At 51.7% G+C, this 11,359-nt stretch overlaps 1 protein-coding gene across 3 annotated transcripts in view; it reads left to right on the forward strand.

Annotated features, from left to right (window-relative positions):
• SLC6A11 (solute carrier family 6 member 11) overlaps window positions 1–10,337 on the forward strand; it is a 134,935-nt gene extending 124,598 nt beyond the window's left edge. For 2 of the 3 annotated variants that reach the window (XM_073901646.1, XM_025885250.2), the window contains 4 exons: window positions 1,817–1,919; window positions 2,781–2,881; window positions 3,683–3,853; window positions 7,902–10,337. In XM_073901646.1, the coding sequence (XP_073757747.1) occupies window positions 1,817–1,919; window positions 2,781–2,881; window positions 3,683–3,853; window positions 7,902–8,054 (528 nt within the window). In that variant the 3' untranslated portion in view covers window positions 8,055–10,337. Of the gene's footprint in view, window positions 1–1,816; window positions 1,920–2,780; window positions 2,882–2,936; window positions 3,854–7,901 lie in introns of those variants that run through there. The other variant, XM_073901647.1, reaches the window with a different exon arrangement.
• The last annotated feature ends 1,022 nt before the right edge of the window (window positions 10,338–11,359 follow it).

Below are 11,359 nucleotides of genomic sequence, written 5' to 3' on the forward strand. Positions count from 1 at the left end.
TTTCCCCTGTGAATACTGAGGACAGCAGTTGTGCCTGCCTTGTTTATACATGCTGTAAGGATCAAGCCGACTAAGACATGGGAAGTAGTTCAATCAGAACCTGGTACTTGGAGAGGGCTACATATGTATACATGATGTTCATGGAAGGAGACATTCAGGAGAGCAGTTAGGAGCATCGTCTGGGCTTTTAACTCAGAAAGCCAATCGCATTCCTAGTCACAGAGAAGCCTCAGACCTGCTCCTTACTCTCACAGCCCTGAATATCCACCACATCCAGCACCAACAGGCGGCCCTAGACCAGATATGTCCCATAGATTCCCTTTGTTTCACCCCCACTGTGTTTTTAAGAACATGGAGAGGTTACCAACAATTAAGAAGAGAAGGACTTCTCGTGAAAATCTGGATTTCTGGCATCTTCTAGAAAAACCTGCAGATCTGGCTGCACCCAGGCGTGCCTCCCCCAGCAACTTTCAACCGGCATTGTGTGGCCACATGGGGCCTGTGCTGGCCAGTTAGCGCCAGCCCCCCAACTTCCTGGTGTCACACACCGGGCCCACCTCTTTCCCTCGTGTTATCTGTCTGGCCCTCCGGGCACTGAGATGCTGCCCCAGATCCAGCTGAAGACATGAGTGAGGAAACAAACTGTCCCAGCCTATGTGTGGTCTCAGAGGGTAGAAGGAGGCCCTGCAGGCCATGGGAGCACAGGCCGGAAGCTTAATTCCAAGTACGTCCCTGTGGCAGACACAGGAGGCTGTCCAGGCTTTGTCCCGGCCTCTTACCCCCCCTGTCCTGGCATTCAGAATGCCTCCCCCAACCTGACCCTCCTCCCCTTTTCCACTTTTATTTCTCCTGCTGTTGATTGTGTCCCCCTCAGGGCTGTCATGTGTTATAAGATTTCCTATATAGAGCCCAGCCTTTCTGAGGGCTGCAGCTAGCTGCCTGCCCAGATGCCATCCCTCCTCTTTAGAAACCTTCCTGAGTCACCTGGGCCAGCTGAGCTTATACCTCCCAGGCCTTCTCCTCCCACACTGGCAGGAGATACAAAGAGAACTGGTGTGGGGACCTCCCCAGCAGAAGCCCAGAGCTAACAGAGCAGCTGATGGGAAAACTTTTTTAAAAAACTGAATCCATAAAATGTGCTGCAGAGGCCTAAAGAGAAGATAAGGCTGTCAAAAAGGGCTTCTTGGAGGAGGTGACATTTGAGCTGAGCTCTGAAGGAACTTATCAAGTACAGAAGGAACAGCACGTGCAAAGGCAGAGAGGGGAGACTATCCCTTAGTCTGTCAGAGGGAAGCATGTGAAGATCGGCTGGGAGGAAGGAGAGACAAGGCTAAGTGAGAGGGCCACTCTGACCGGCAGGCTGACGGGAGCCCAAGGGGTAATGTTAAACTGTGGAGAGACATGATTGGACTTGCATAGTAGAAAGGTCCTAGTGAAAGCCCGTGTTTGGGGAAGGGGGTGAGGCTCAAGGCAAGGAGGCCAGTGGGGATGCTGTTAGAACCCGGGAAAGGGGCTGAGGCCGCCTGACCTCCAGTCTCTGGTTTTCTGTGTTGTCTCCGGCCTTTGGAGAGCAGAGACAAGACAGACCTTCCCAAGCCCAGCAACCCCAGAGGGTGCTAACTTAGGGGGGGCCCAGGTGCAGAGAAGTGTCATTTGGGGAGACTAGGAAGAAGCAGTCTGCTCCGGTGGAAGTGACTCCTGGCTGATGGTAGCCACAGGGCCAAGCAGAGGGCCTTTTGAAGGCCAGCTGGCCGACCCTGCTCTCCCGTGTGTCTTTGCATCCCTCTGTCCACGTGTATGTCCTCCCGCTGCACAGGGCGGCATGTACATCTTCCAGCTCTTCGACTCCTATGCAGCCAGCGGAATGTGTCTTCTCTTTGTGGCCATCTTTGAGTGCGTCTGCATCGGCTGGGTGTATGGTAAGTAGAGGCTGGACATACCTGCGCCCAAGCAGCCTGTTATGGTGCCCAGCATATGGACGCCTGGGGCCCGGGTAGGCTCGGGTTCTCTGCGCTGGTCTCCATCTATATCCACCTCTTCCTCCTTTCCTTCAGGGGCTCGGCCTTTCACACTTGTCAGGAGAGCTTCTTGTTCTTATACCCCTGCAGCACAGGGACACAGGCTGGGGTTCCAGACTCAGGCACTGTGACCTTGGGCCAGTGCCTCTGCCTTTGAGCCTCAGTTTTTCCACCTATAAAATGGGATACTCCTCACCATGTCTCCAAGTAGGAGATAGTGTGGACAAAGCAGCCAGCACGGTGCCTGACCCTCATTCAGCACCTGCCTTCTGGTCCTCCTATTTCCTAAACTGAATGAGTGGATGAAGATTGCTGGACTCAGGGATGATGGATATTCCCACTGTGAGCCTAGCTTGGGAGCAGGCCACCCTGTGGGCTGCTCTACTCATTAGCAGCCCAGCCAGGCTGTCCCCTTCAGAGCCTTGCCCCTTGCCCCCTTGTATGTCAGCCAGGCCTTGGCCTTGCCTCTCAAAGGGACCATCTTCCACCTTTCTCCCAGAAATGTTTCCTACTCACTATTTCCTGGGCCTCACTGACCAAGGTCAGAAGGGGTCTTCCCAGCATCGGACCAGAATTCCTTCTACTGCAGTATATTCTGAAAGCTCACATATGTAACATCTTGGTAGTTGTTAAGTGGTAAATAAGGTCCCTGCCATCATTTGTCTGTCGGGCTAGGGAAAGCAAACAGTCCTAGCCTTCCCTCTGGAGTCTTGTACAAAAATTCTCTGGGGTGTGTGTGCCTGTCTGTTTTATTCTGGACAGGAAGCAATCGCTTCTACGATAACATCGAAGACATGATTGGCTACCGGCCATTGTCGCTCATTAAATGGTGCTGGAAGGTTGTGACCCCCGGGATCTGTGCGGTAAGGGCCCTGCCAGAAGCTGCCTCCAGCCCACTCACCCACTTTCCCCTTCTAGCACCACAAGCCTGGCCGAGGCTGAAACAGGACGTGCTGGCCCCCTGGGAGACCCTCTGTGCATCCAGAGTCTCCAAGGCACCTGACATCTTTCTAAGTGGGAGTTGTGGGGACAGTTTTTGGGCTTGGCCAGGGAGGGGCCTCACTGGGATCCCAGCTCTGCCACCAGCTTGCTGTGTGACCATAAGCAAGTCGCCTCCCTTCTCAAAGCCTCGGATTCTATACCTGCAAGCTAAATGGCTGGGGCCTGTCTCCATGAGGGCCAAGGATCCTATGAGAGACAACGTTTAGCTTTGTTGTTAACAGAGAAAGCCACAGAACTGAGGTAAAATTGGGGCTCATTGCTCTGCCCCTCAAACCACACCTTGGAGAAGAATTTGTGTTTAATAAACATAACCCCATTGCTCTTCACCCAGTTCTTGGCGTTGAAAATGTCTCAGAGCATCTTCACAAACCATCGTGGTTCTGCAAAGGCCACTTTGAAAGCAGCCCCGAGAAGGAGCTAGAAAATTCCCAACTGGGTAGAGGCTGGGGATAAGGCTTCTGGGGCAGGAAGGGTCTCACAGCCCTGATGTGGTGCTGGGATCTGTGGGAGTCCATTCCCTGTGTGAGCTGGCACAGGGCCTCACCTGTCCAGGGCTGTCACATGTGGTGGCCCCTACCCCCACTGGCCTCCTACATGCGGGCCTGTGCCTGGGCCTGTCGCCGAAGGCTGGCCCCCAGGGACCTCTCCCCGTCTCTCGGCAGGGCATCTTTATCTTCTTCCTTGTCAAGTACAAGCCTCTCAAGTACAACAACATCTATACCTACCCCACCTGGGGCTACAGCATCGGCTGGCTCATGGCCCTGTCCTCCATGCTCTGCATCCCACTCTGGATCTTCATCAAGCTGTGGAAGACAGAGGGGACACTGCCTGAGGTGAGACAGCCCAGGTGGGGCAGGGGGAGGGGTGGCAGGTTGGCAAGGACGGCCCTGAGGGCACTGAGGCACATGCGGGGTCTGGCTCTGCCTCGGGTGGGCTGAAGATCAGGAACAAGTCCATGGGTCTTACCTGAGCGCTGGGTGTGTGGAGAATGAGCCCCACGTGTCTCCCAGGGAAGCCACGGCCAGCTCCCCTCTGGCAGGTGTTCATTGTTACCATTGTGTGACGTCATCTCTGTGAGGCCTGGAGGGTGAGCCAGTTTCTCTGAGTGTCCTCGTCTGTAAAATGAGGACAGCAGCAGTTCCTGACCTACAGAGGTTTTTATAAGGACTCGTTGAGTTCATAGAGGGAAAGGACTTGGACCTGGAAAGAGTGACGAAGCGTTAGCTTTTACTGTTCTGTTAGTTCACAAAGGACCCCATCCCCAGGACAAAGGGAGAGGGACTGATATTGGGGGAACACCTATCCCACGTCATCACCGTGCTAGACTCTACATGTATCTCCCTTAGTCCTCTGAGCAAACCAGGGTGCTGGCCTCATTTTCTGCCTTCAATAGGTAGAGAAACTGAAGCTCAGAGCAATGAAATCGCTCAACCAAAAATTAGCATCGCACAACCAAAACTTAGCAAACCAAATTTTTAAAATTGAGATGTAATTGACATATAACATTATATTAGTTTTAGGTAACAACATAGTGGTCTAAAATTTGTATGTCTAGTTAATATCCCTCACCACAGTTACAGATTCTTTTCATGCAGTGAGAACTCTTAAGATCTATTATCTTAGCAACTTTCAAATATTACCTATTTGAGTAATATTTGGGAATGGACTCCCACAGATCCCAGCACCACATCGGGGCTGTGAGACCCTTCCTATCCAGTATTATTACCTATGGTCACCATTGTGCATTACATTGCCATGACTTATTTATTTTATAACTGGAAGTTGTACGTTTTGGCCCCCTTCACCCATTTCACCCCCCATCCCCCCACCCACCTCTGGCAACAACCAGTCTGTTCTTTGTACTTTGAGCTCGGGTAGGTTTTCTTTGTTGTTTGTTTGTTGGGTTTTTGTTTGGTTTTGGTTTTTTGGTTTTTTTAGGTCTCACATATAAGTGAGATCATACAGTATTTGTCTTTGTCTGGCTTATCTCACTTGGCGTAATGCCCTCAAGGTCCATCCATGTTGTCACAAACAGCAGGATTTCCTTCTTTTTTGTGGCTGAGTCGTATTCCATTGTGTATACCTACCATAACTTCTTTATCCCTTCATCCACTGATGGACACTAAGGCTGTTTCCATGTCTTGGCTGTTGTAAATAATACTTTGGAGAACACTGGTGGGGGGGTTACATTCCTTGTCAAGTTAGTATATTTCTTTCCTTCAGATAAATACCAGAAGTGGAATTGCTGGATCATATGGTAGTTCTATTTTTAATTTTTTGAAGAAACTTCATACTAATTTCCATAGGTGATGCCAAATTTTTTAAAAACAATTTTATTAAAGTATGTTTTATGTATCCTAAGATTCACCCATTTCTGGTATACAATTCAGTGATTTTTGCAGTAACTTTCTGTGTTCTGTGTATTAGAATCATCACCATGAATCAGCTTGAAAACATGTCCATCACCCTTATAAGACTCCTCGTGCCCATTCACAGTTTACCCCATTTCAAAACAGTTTACACCACCCATCTCCTTTCCGTCTCCGTGGATTTGCCTGCTCCGGACATTTCCCGTCAGCAGCGCCCTATGTGGTCCCTTGGTGGCTGGCAGAGTTAGAAGCCGTACCATCCTACTCCAGAGCATTTGCTGGCTCTACCCTCCTTTCTCACCTGCTGGCACGTCAGATGGTTTGGGTCAGTTTCTCACTCATTTAGCAGACTGCTGTGTGCCAGGAACTGTTCTGTTTACACACATTACGCCATTTAATCCTCATAGCGGTCCCGTGACGTGGAGGCTCTTATTGCCCCCACTTCACAGATGAGGAAGCTGAAGCACAAAGAAGCAAAGCCACTTGTCCAAGGGCACACAGCCTCAGAGTGGCAGAGCAGAAGCTCTGAGCTCTCGTCACCTGAGTTTCGCTGTCTCCTTCCTCTGCTAGGACTGGCCACCTTCCATTGCGGGGCCCTGTCTCTGCTCCACTGCCACCCTCCAGAGATCTCAGGGGTTCACCTTTCTGTCCCAGAACAAGGCCAAATGGAGATGGGAGTAGATGTGTGTGCAAACACCCAAATGTGAGTGCCAGCTCAGAGTCAGCTTCACCCAGCCGGCCAGCCCACCGGAGGGCCTCAGCTCCAGAAAAAACCTACATATCCAGTCAGAAGGACCAAGCCGAGAGGGAAGGTCTCTTTCTCAAGTCTGCTCATACCCCCTGAGAAGGTTTTCTTCGCTCCCGCAGGGAATGTAGGTCAAGGACAGTTGGTTAGTTCTGATCTGGAACCAAACCATGTCCTTGGTCCCTGCAGGCCCCTCCCCCTGTGTGCCTTTGGTATTCAGGAATGCCCAGTACCCCCTTGTGAATCCTCCAGAGGATTAGCTCACGCCTGGCATGGAGGGAGAGAGGGTGGGCAGGTGGAAGGAGAAGCTACTTTCCTGAGCTTTTTCCATCTCCCTAAGCTCACGCACCTGCCTCCACAGACAGCAAGGTTTATTAACGACAGCAGAACTGATTTCCAGGCCTTCCTTACTGAGGAAACGTGTGCCAGTTAGTTCACCTCCCTCTGTTTCCAGAAGGTTCTGCCAGCTGACAGGAAGGATCTGGAAGGAAAAAATGGGGTCAGTGGTACTTACCTGAGAGAACTGCTTTGAAGCTGGATAATCTGTGCTAATCTGTGGCAAGGTCAACTAAACTGAGCCTCGTGTTAATCCTAGGAGGCAGGTGCCCTTGTTCTCCTTTGACAGATGAGGAAACCAAGGCACAGAGAGGTTAAGTTTCTTGCCCCAGTGAAGTGACAGAGCTGGGATTCAAACCCAACTGCCTGGCTCTGGAGCCTATGCTCTCTATCTCCTGTGTGGTGCCTGGCACACAGAAAATGTTCAGCATGGGGGATTTGGCCTGTTAATCCCACCTGGGCTGTGTAGGTTCAGCCTCTTAGGCATGGCAGTATCTGGAAGAGAAGACAGAACCTTGATCATGAAAAATCAGACCTCCAAAAGTCTTTGCAGGCTTCCCGGGAAAGGGTTTATGCCCAGAAAGGACCTTCCAAATCCTGGTCTAGTGCCTTCCCCTGATGGACCCTGTGGGGTATATATGAACCTGAGATGTGGGGCTCTAGCCAGCACCGTGGCAGCAGAAGCCTTCATCAGGAGTCTGCCTGTGACTTCTGCTCCCTCCTTGGTAGAGTAGGGATGACAGCCACACCATCCGTGCCCAGCCCAAGGCTGGCCACTTTGCAAGGTGGCATGGGGCCACCATGGCTGTGCCAACGTTTCCATCTTCATGCATGGCCAAGGAGCATGCGCCACACACCGCATGTTCCCCTGGACAGTGGCCCCATGATGACACCCTTTTTGTGGGAAACACACCCATTTATCCAGCAATCACAGAAACAGTCCTAGAGGTTACCATAGCTCACTCCTGCAACACCCCTCTCAGGCCGCTATGTCCTCCCAGTCCACAGAAGAGGAAAACGCAGCTCCTAGAGGTTAGGTGAGTTGCCTAACAGAGCTAGTGAGTGGCCAAGCAATCAAAGCCCAGCTGCTCTGTCTCCACTGGAGGGGGGGTGGTGAGGCAGTCAGCCTCAATTACACCCGCAGTAGGCCAGGGACAATGCTAAGCCCTTCTGCAAGTCATCTCCTCACTCCTCAGCAAACCCCAGGAGTAGGTACCTCTGTTGTCCCCATTTTCCAGAGGAGGAAACAGACCCAGGGAGGTCAGTTCATCATGCAGAACAGAGCTCTAAGTAACAGCGCAGAGGCTCCGATCGTGGTCTCAATGTCTCTGTGGCCTGCAGTGTCCACCCGTTCAGTTGGGAGAGGCCAAGCCAGGCGCCCGGACCCTGGCAGTCCCTCTCAGACCATTCTTCTCCTCTCCAATCACATAGAAATTCCGGAAGTTGACCATCCCCAGCGCTGATCTGAAAATGCGGGGCAAGCTTGGGGCAGGCCCACGGACGGTGACGGTTAATGACTGTGACGCCAAACTCAAGGGCGATGGGACCATTGCAGCCATCACAGAGAAGGAGACACACTTCTGAGCCACACCTGCCACCTCGGATGCCTCTCCTTCCTTCCCTCCCCCGACCCCATGTGTATAAATGAATACCTGAGACACATACTTCCCCTAATGATAGAGGCTTGCTCGTTTTGCACAGGATTTATTAACAAGTTAATTTTAAGGTGGCCGTGTACACTCTGGTTTAAAGTCCCATTCCCCTCCTTGCCCCCAGTTATCATGTAAGTAACATTATGAAGAGATAATACTGTACAGGGACTAGCAGAATCTTCCGTGCTAGGACGGTTTTAACCAGTGTTTTCTAGGGGTTAGGGAGAAGTTGTATCATATGGTCAAACTTTTATACTTGGGCTGTGGGGCAGGTGGGGTGGGAGTGATGCCTGATCTCTGTCAGCCTTTTAGCTGACCGCTCCATGTCCCATGTTCCTCCCTGACCATTGCAGCTGCCCCTCCTCCATGCCCCCGGGGAAGGCTTTGCCTTCAAATCCTGCCTTTGCCATCCCCAACCTCTTAGCAGTGGGTTTGCAGACAGCAAGGCTGTGTCAGAGAAGAGAAAGTGATCTTTCTGCCCTGATCCCACTAAGTGACCTTGGGTGCTCCCATCCCCTCCCTGGGCCTCAGTTTTCCTGTTTCCCAAATGGGGAGGGATGGATCCAGTGATCTCTGAGGTCCTTCCTGACCTGGGCAGGTCTCTTGGGGATTCTCTTGGTATGGCTTGTTGGGTGGTGGGTGGTGGCTGCTGGCCGGCAGGCCTGACCTTGACCTTGACCTTTAATTGTTCTGAAGCCTCCCCCTGCTTATTTAAAATCAAGTTTGTCATGGAAATGATGTGGTGTTTTCCCCTTAAACTCCAGGTTGATGCATCTGTGAGGGGCTCCATTCTCTGGAGTCTGGCCAGGTCCTCAGCCCCCGTGACAGGGCCCCTCCTGTCCATCTGCTCGCCCTGTCATTCCTGCCTCTCTGTCTTCATGGGGCTGGCTGGAGTCACCTGCGTGCTGGTTTTCGGGGTCAGGAAGCAGCCGCCATTCCACGGCAGCTGTCTGTCCTGCCATTGCCACTGCCCCAGCCACCATCTGTGTCTAGGACCTTCTACCAGCTTCCCGGGGGAAGGAGCCCCAGTAGGGCCTGCAGCCTGGTTTTGTGCCCTGGGCCCTTCTTCATCTGCCTGCCGCCTCTCCTCTCTCTTACTGTCCTCTGCCCTCCACACTCTCCCGCCTTCCTGCCGCCTCTTAGCCCTCCCCATCCTTCTGATCACCAGCAGAACCTTCTCTCCCGACCCCTTTTTGGGGAGCCATTCCACCTGCATCTCTCGCCAGGGGGACTGAGAAGCCTCAGCACTCACACTGGAGGGAAGAACTGGGCTCCCAGCCCTCCCTCTGTGCAGGCCAGGGGCTGGTGGGGCCAAGGCTGGTGCTGCCTCAGATCCCTCTGCCCCACTTCTCTCTCTAATCAGATTTCATCAGCCCTTTGTCTTAGATTCTGAGTTATTTGGGGACAGGGAAAGTGCATTCTTTATCCTTTTCCTTTACGTCTCCAGTTTTATTTGGTGGAAACAGGAGCTTTCACCAAACCAAGGCTTCAGTTTCCTATAAGGAGCCCACATGTTTGATTCACCTGAAACTTTCCGAACTGACAGCTTCTCTGGTCTGGCCAGCCCCCATCTGAAGACCAAGTTTGCTAGAAGGGATGCCCAGTGCCCCCCCGCCGCCCCAGGCAGGCTGGGATGCCCGGTTCTGGGCCCCCTTTTGCACACACTGCCCAGGCCTGCCTGGCTCTCCGTGAGCTGTCGGACCTGGTGGACCCAGGAAGTGGACCCAGGAGGATCGGGCCTCATGCTGAGCCTTCTGCTGTGTCTGTCCTTGTCTACTCTTCTCCCACCAGGTCCTGGGGAGGGAGACTCCCCACTGCTGCTGCTACCGGTTCTCCATCTACAGCTCTGAAGCCTCGCTAGGGACGGGATGCACTGCATTGTACCTGTGGCACTTAACATTTCACTCACTTAACACTACTCATGGGGCAGGGCGGAGGGAGGGCTTTTGCTCTTGGTTTTTTGTAATTTCCTACTAGTATTTGGGCAACTTGGGGCGGGACGGGGAGGGAAACGTGGGGGCAGGGGAAATGTCATTGTGGTGACTTTTTTGATATTCATTAGAAACAATACATCCTTTCTGAGATATTTACAGAATTATTAAAAAATGAAAAAGGTTGTACTGTTTTACATAATGAACGTTTTTATCGGGTATTCAAAGGGCACACAATTGTCTGCTTACTCATTTTTAAAAATTAAAGGAATGAACAAACTATATGTGGCCGTTCCTAGCAGAGTGATGTTCTTGAGTTGTCCTTCCTGTGTTTTATCACCTGCATGATATACCTGCAAAACCCTCTTGGTTCCATGCTTGGAGGTGGCAGTTTCAACTCAGGATTACAAATTAGAAGCACCCAGGCGTGTTGCAGGAGCCCACACTTCCTCTCTTTCCACGTGCTCAGCACACATGCAATGTCTGCTATGTTGTAGGTGTTCAACAGAAGTTGTCTCTTTACTCTTCAAAACAATCTCATAAAGCAGGCACCTCCCCATTTTACTTATTACTTCCCCCACTTTGCAGGTAGGAGAGATTGGGGCACAGAGAAATCAGGTCTGTCTGAACTCAAAGCCCAGTCTCTTAATCACTCTGCCTTACTGTGTTTCATGCTGTGAGGCCCAAAGAAGGCAGCAGCTGCCCCGTCATGGCTGTGGTGGCTACCGCAAAGCTCATGGGCTCGCCCTGCTAGGCAGACCTGCATGTCTGAGGCAGACAAGGTGGGGTGGAAAGACATGGAGATTGGAAGCGTGCAGTCCTGGTTCGGGCTCCAGGATCCAACCTTGCCAGCCTCAATTCTCTCATCTCTACAAAGAAGATAGTAGCTCCTGTTTCAAACTCGGGGTGATTGTGAAGATCCCGTGAGCTCACTAGGATTGGTAGAGTTTTGTATTCACACTGGTTATTATCATCCTGAATGAATAGTGCCCAAGCTCTAAAAGTGTAGCATTGCTTAGAACTTAGGCAAAGATCTCTAAATCTACATCTGGGATTTCCAAAGAGTTGCCTGGGACCACAGAGCATGTTTTGTCCTGCCAGTCCATGGAACAGAACCATCATCTACGTGCAGCATCTGTTCATTCCTGTGTGGTTGACTTTTCTACTTCAAATCCCTGATCTCAGGATCCACCAGAAACTGTCTTGGCCTCTCGTGCTCTCTGAGGTGGTAACATCTGCTCATAGGGAAGGCGCCCCACAGAGTTCCAGGTTCAGAAAATCTCTGACCCCAGAGGGTCCCTGAGAA

This window comes from Callorhinus ursinus, unplaced genomic scaffold (assembly GCF_003265705.2).
Source record: "Callorhinus ursinus isolate GAN/ISIS: 27379988/994484 unplaced genomic scaffold, GSC_fseal_2.0 scaffold15, whole genome shotgun sequence".
Classification (NCBI taxonomy): Eukaryota; Metazoa; Chordata; class Mammalia; order Carnivora; family Otariidae; genus Callorhinus; species Callorhinus ursinus.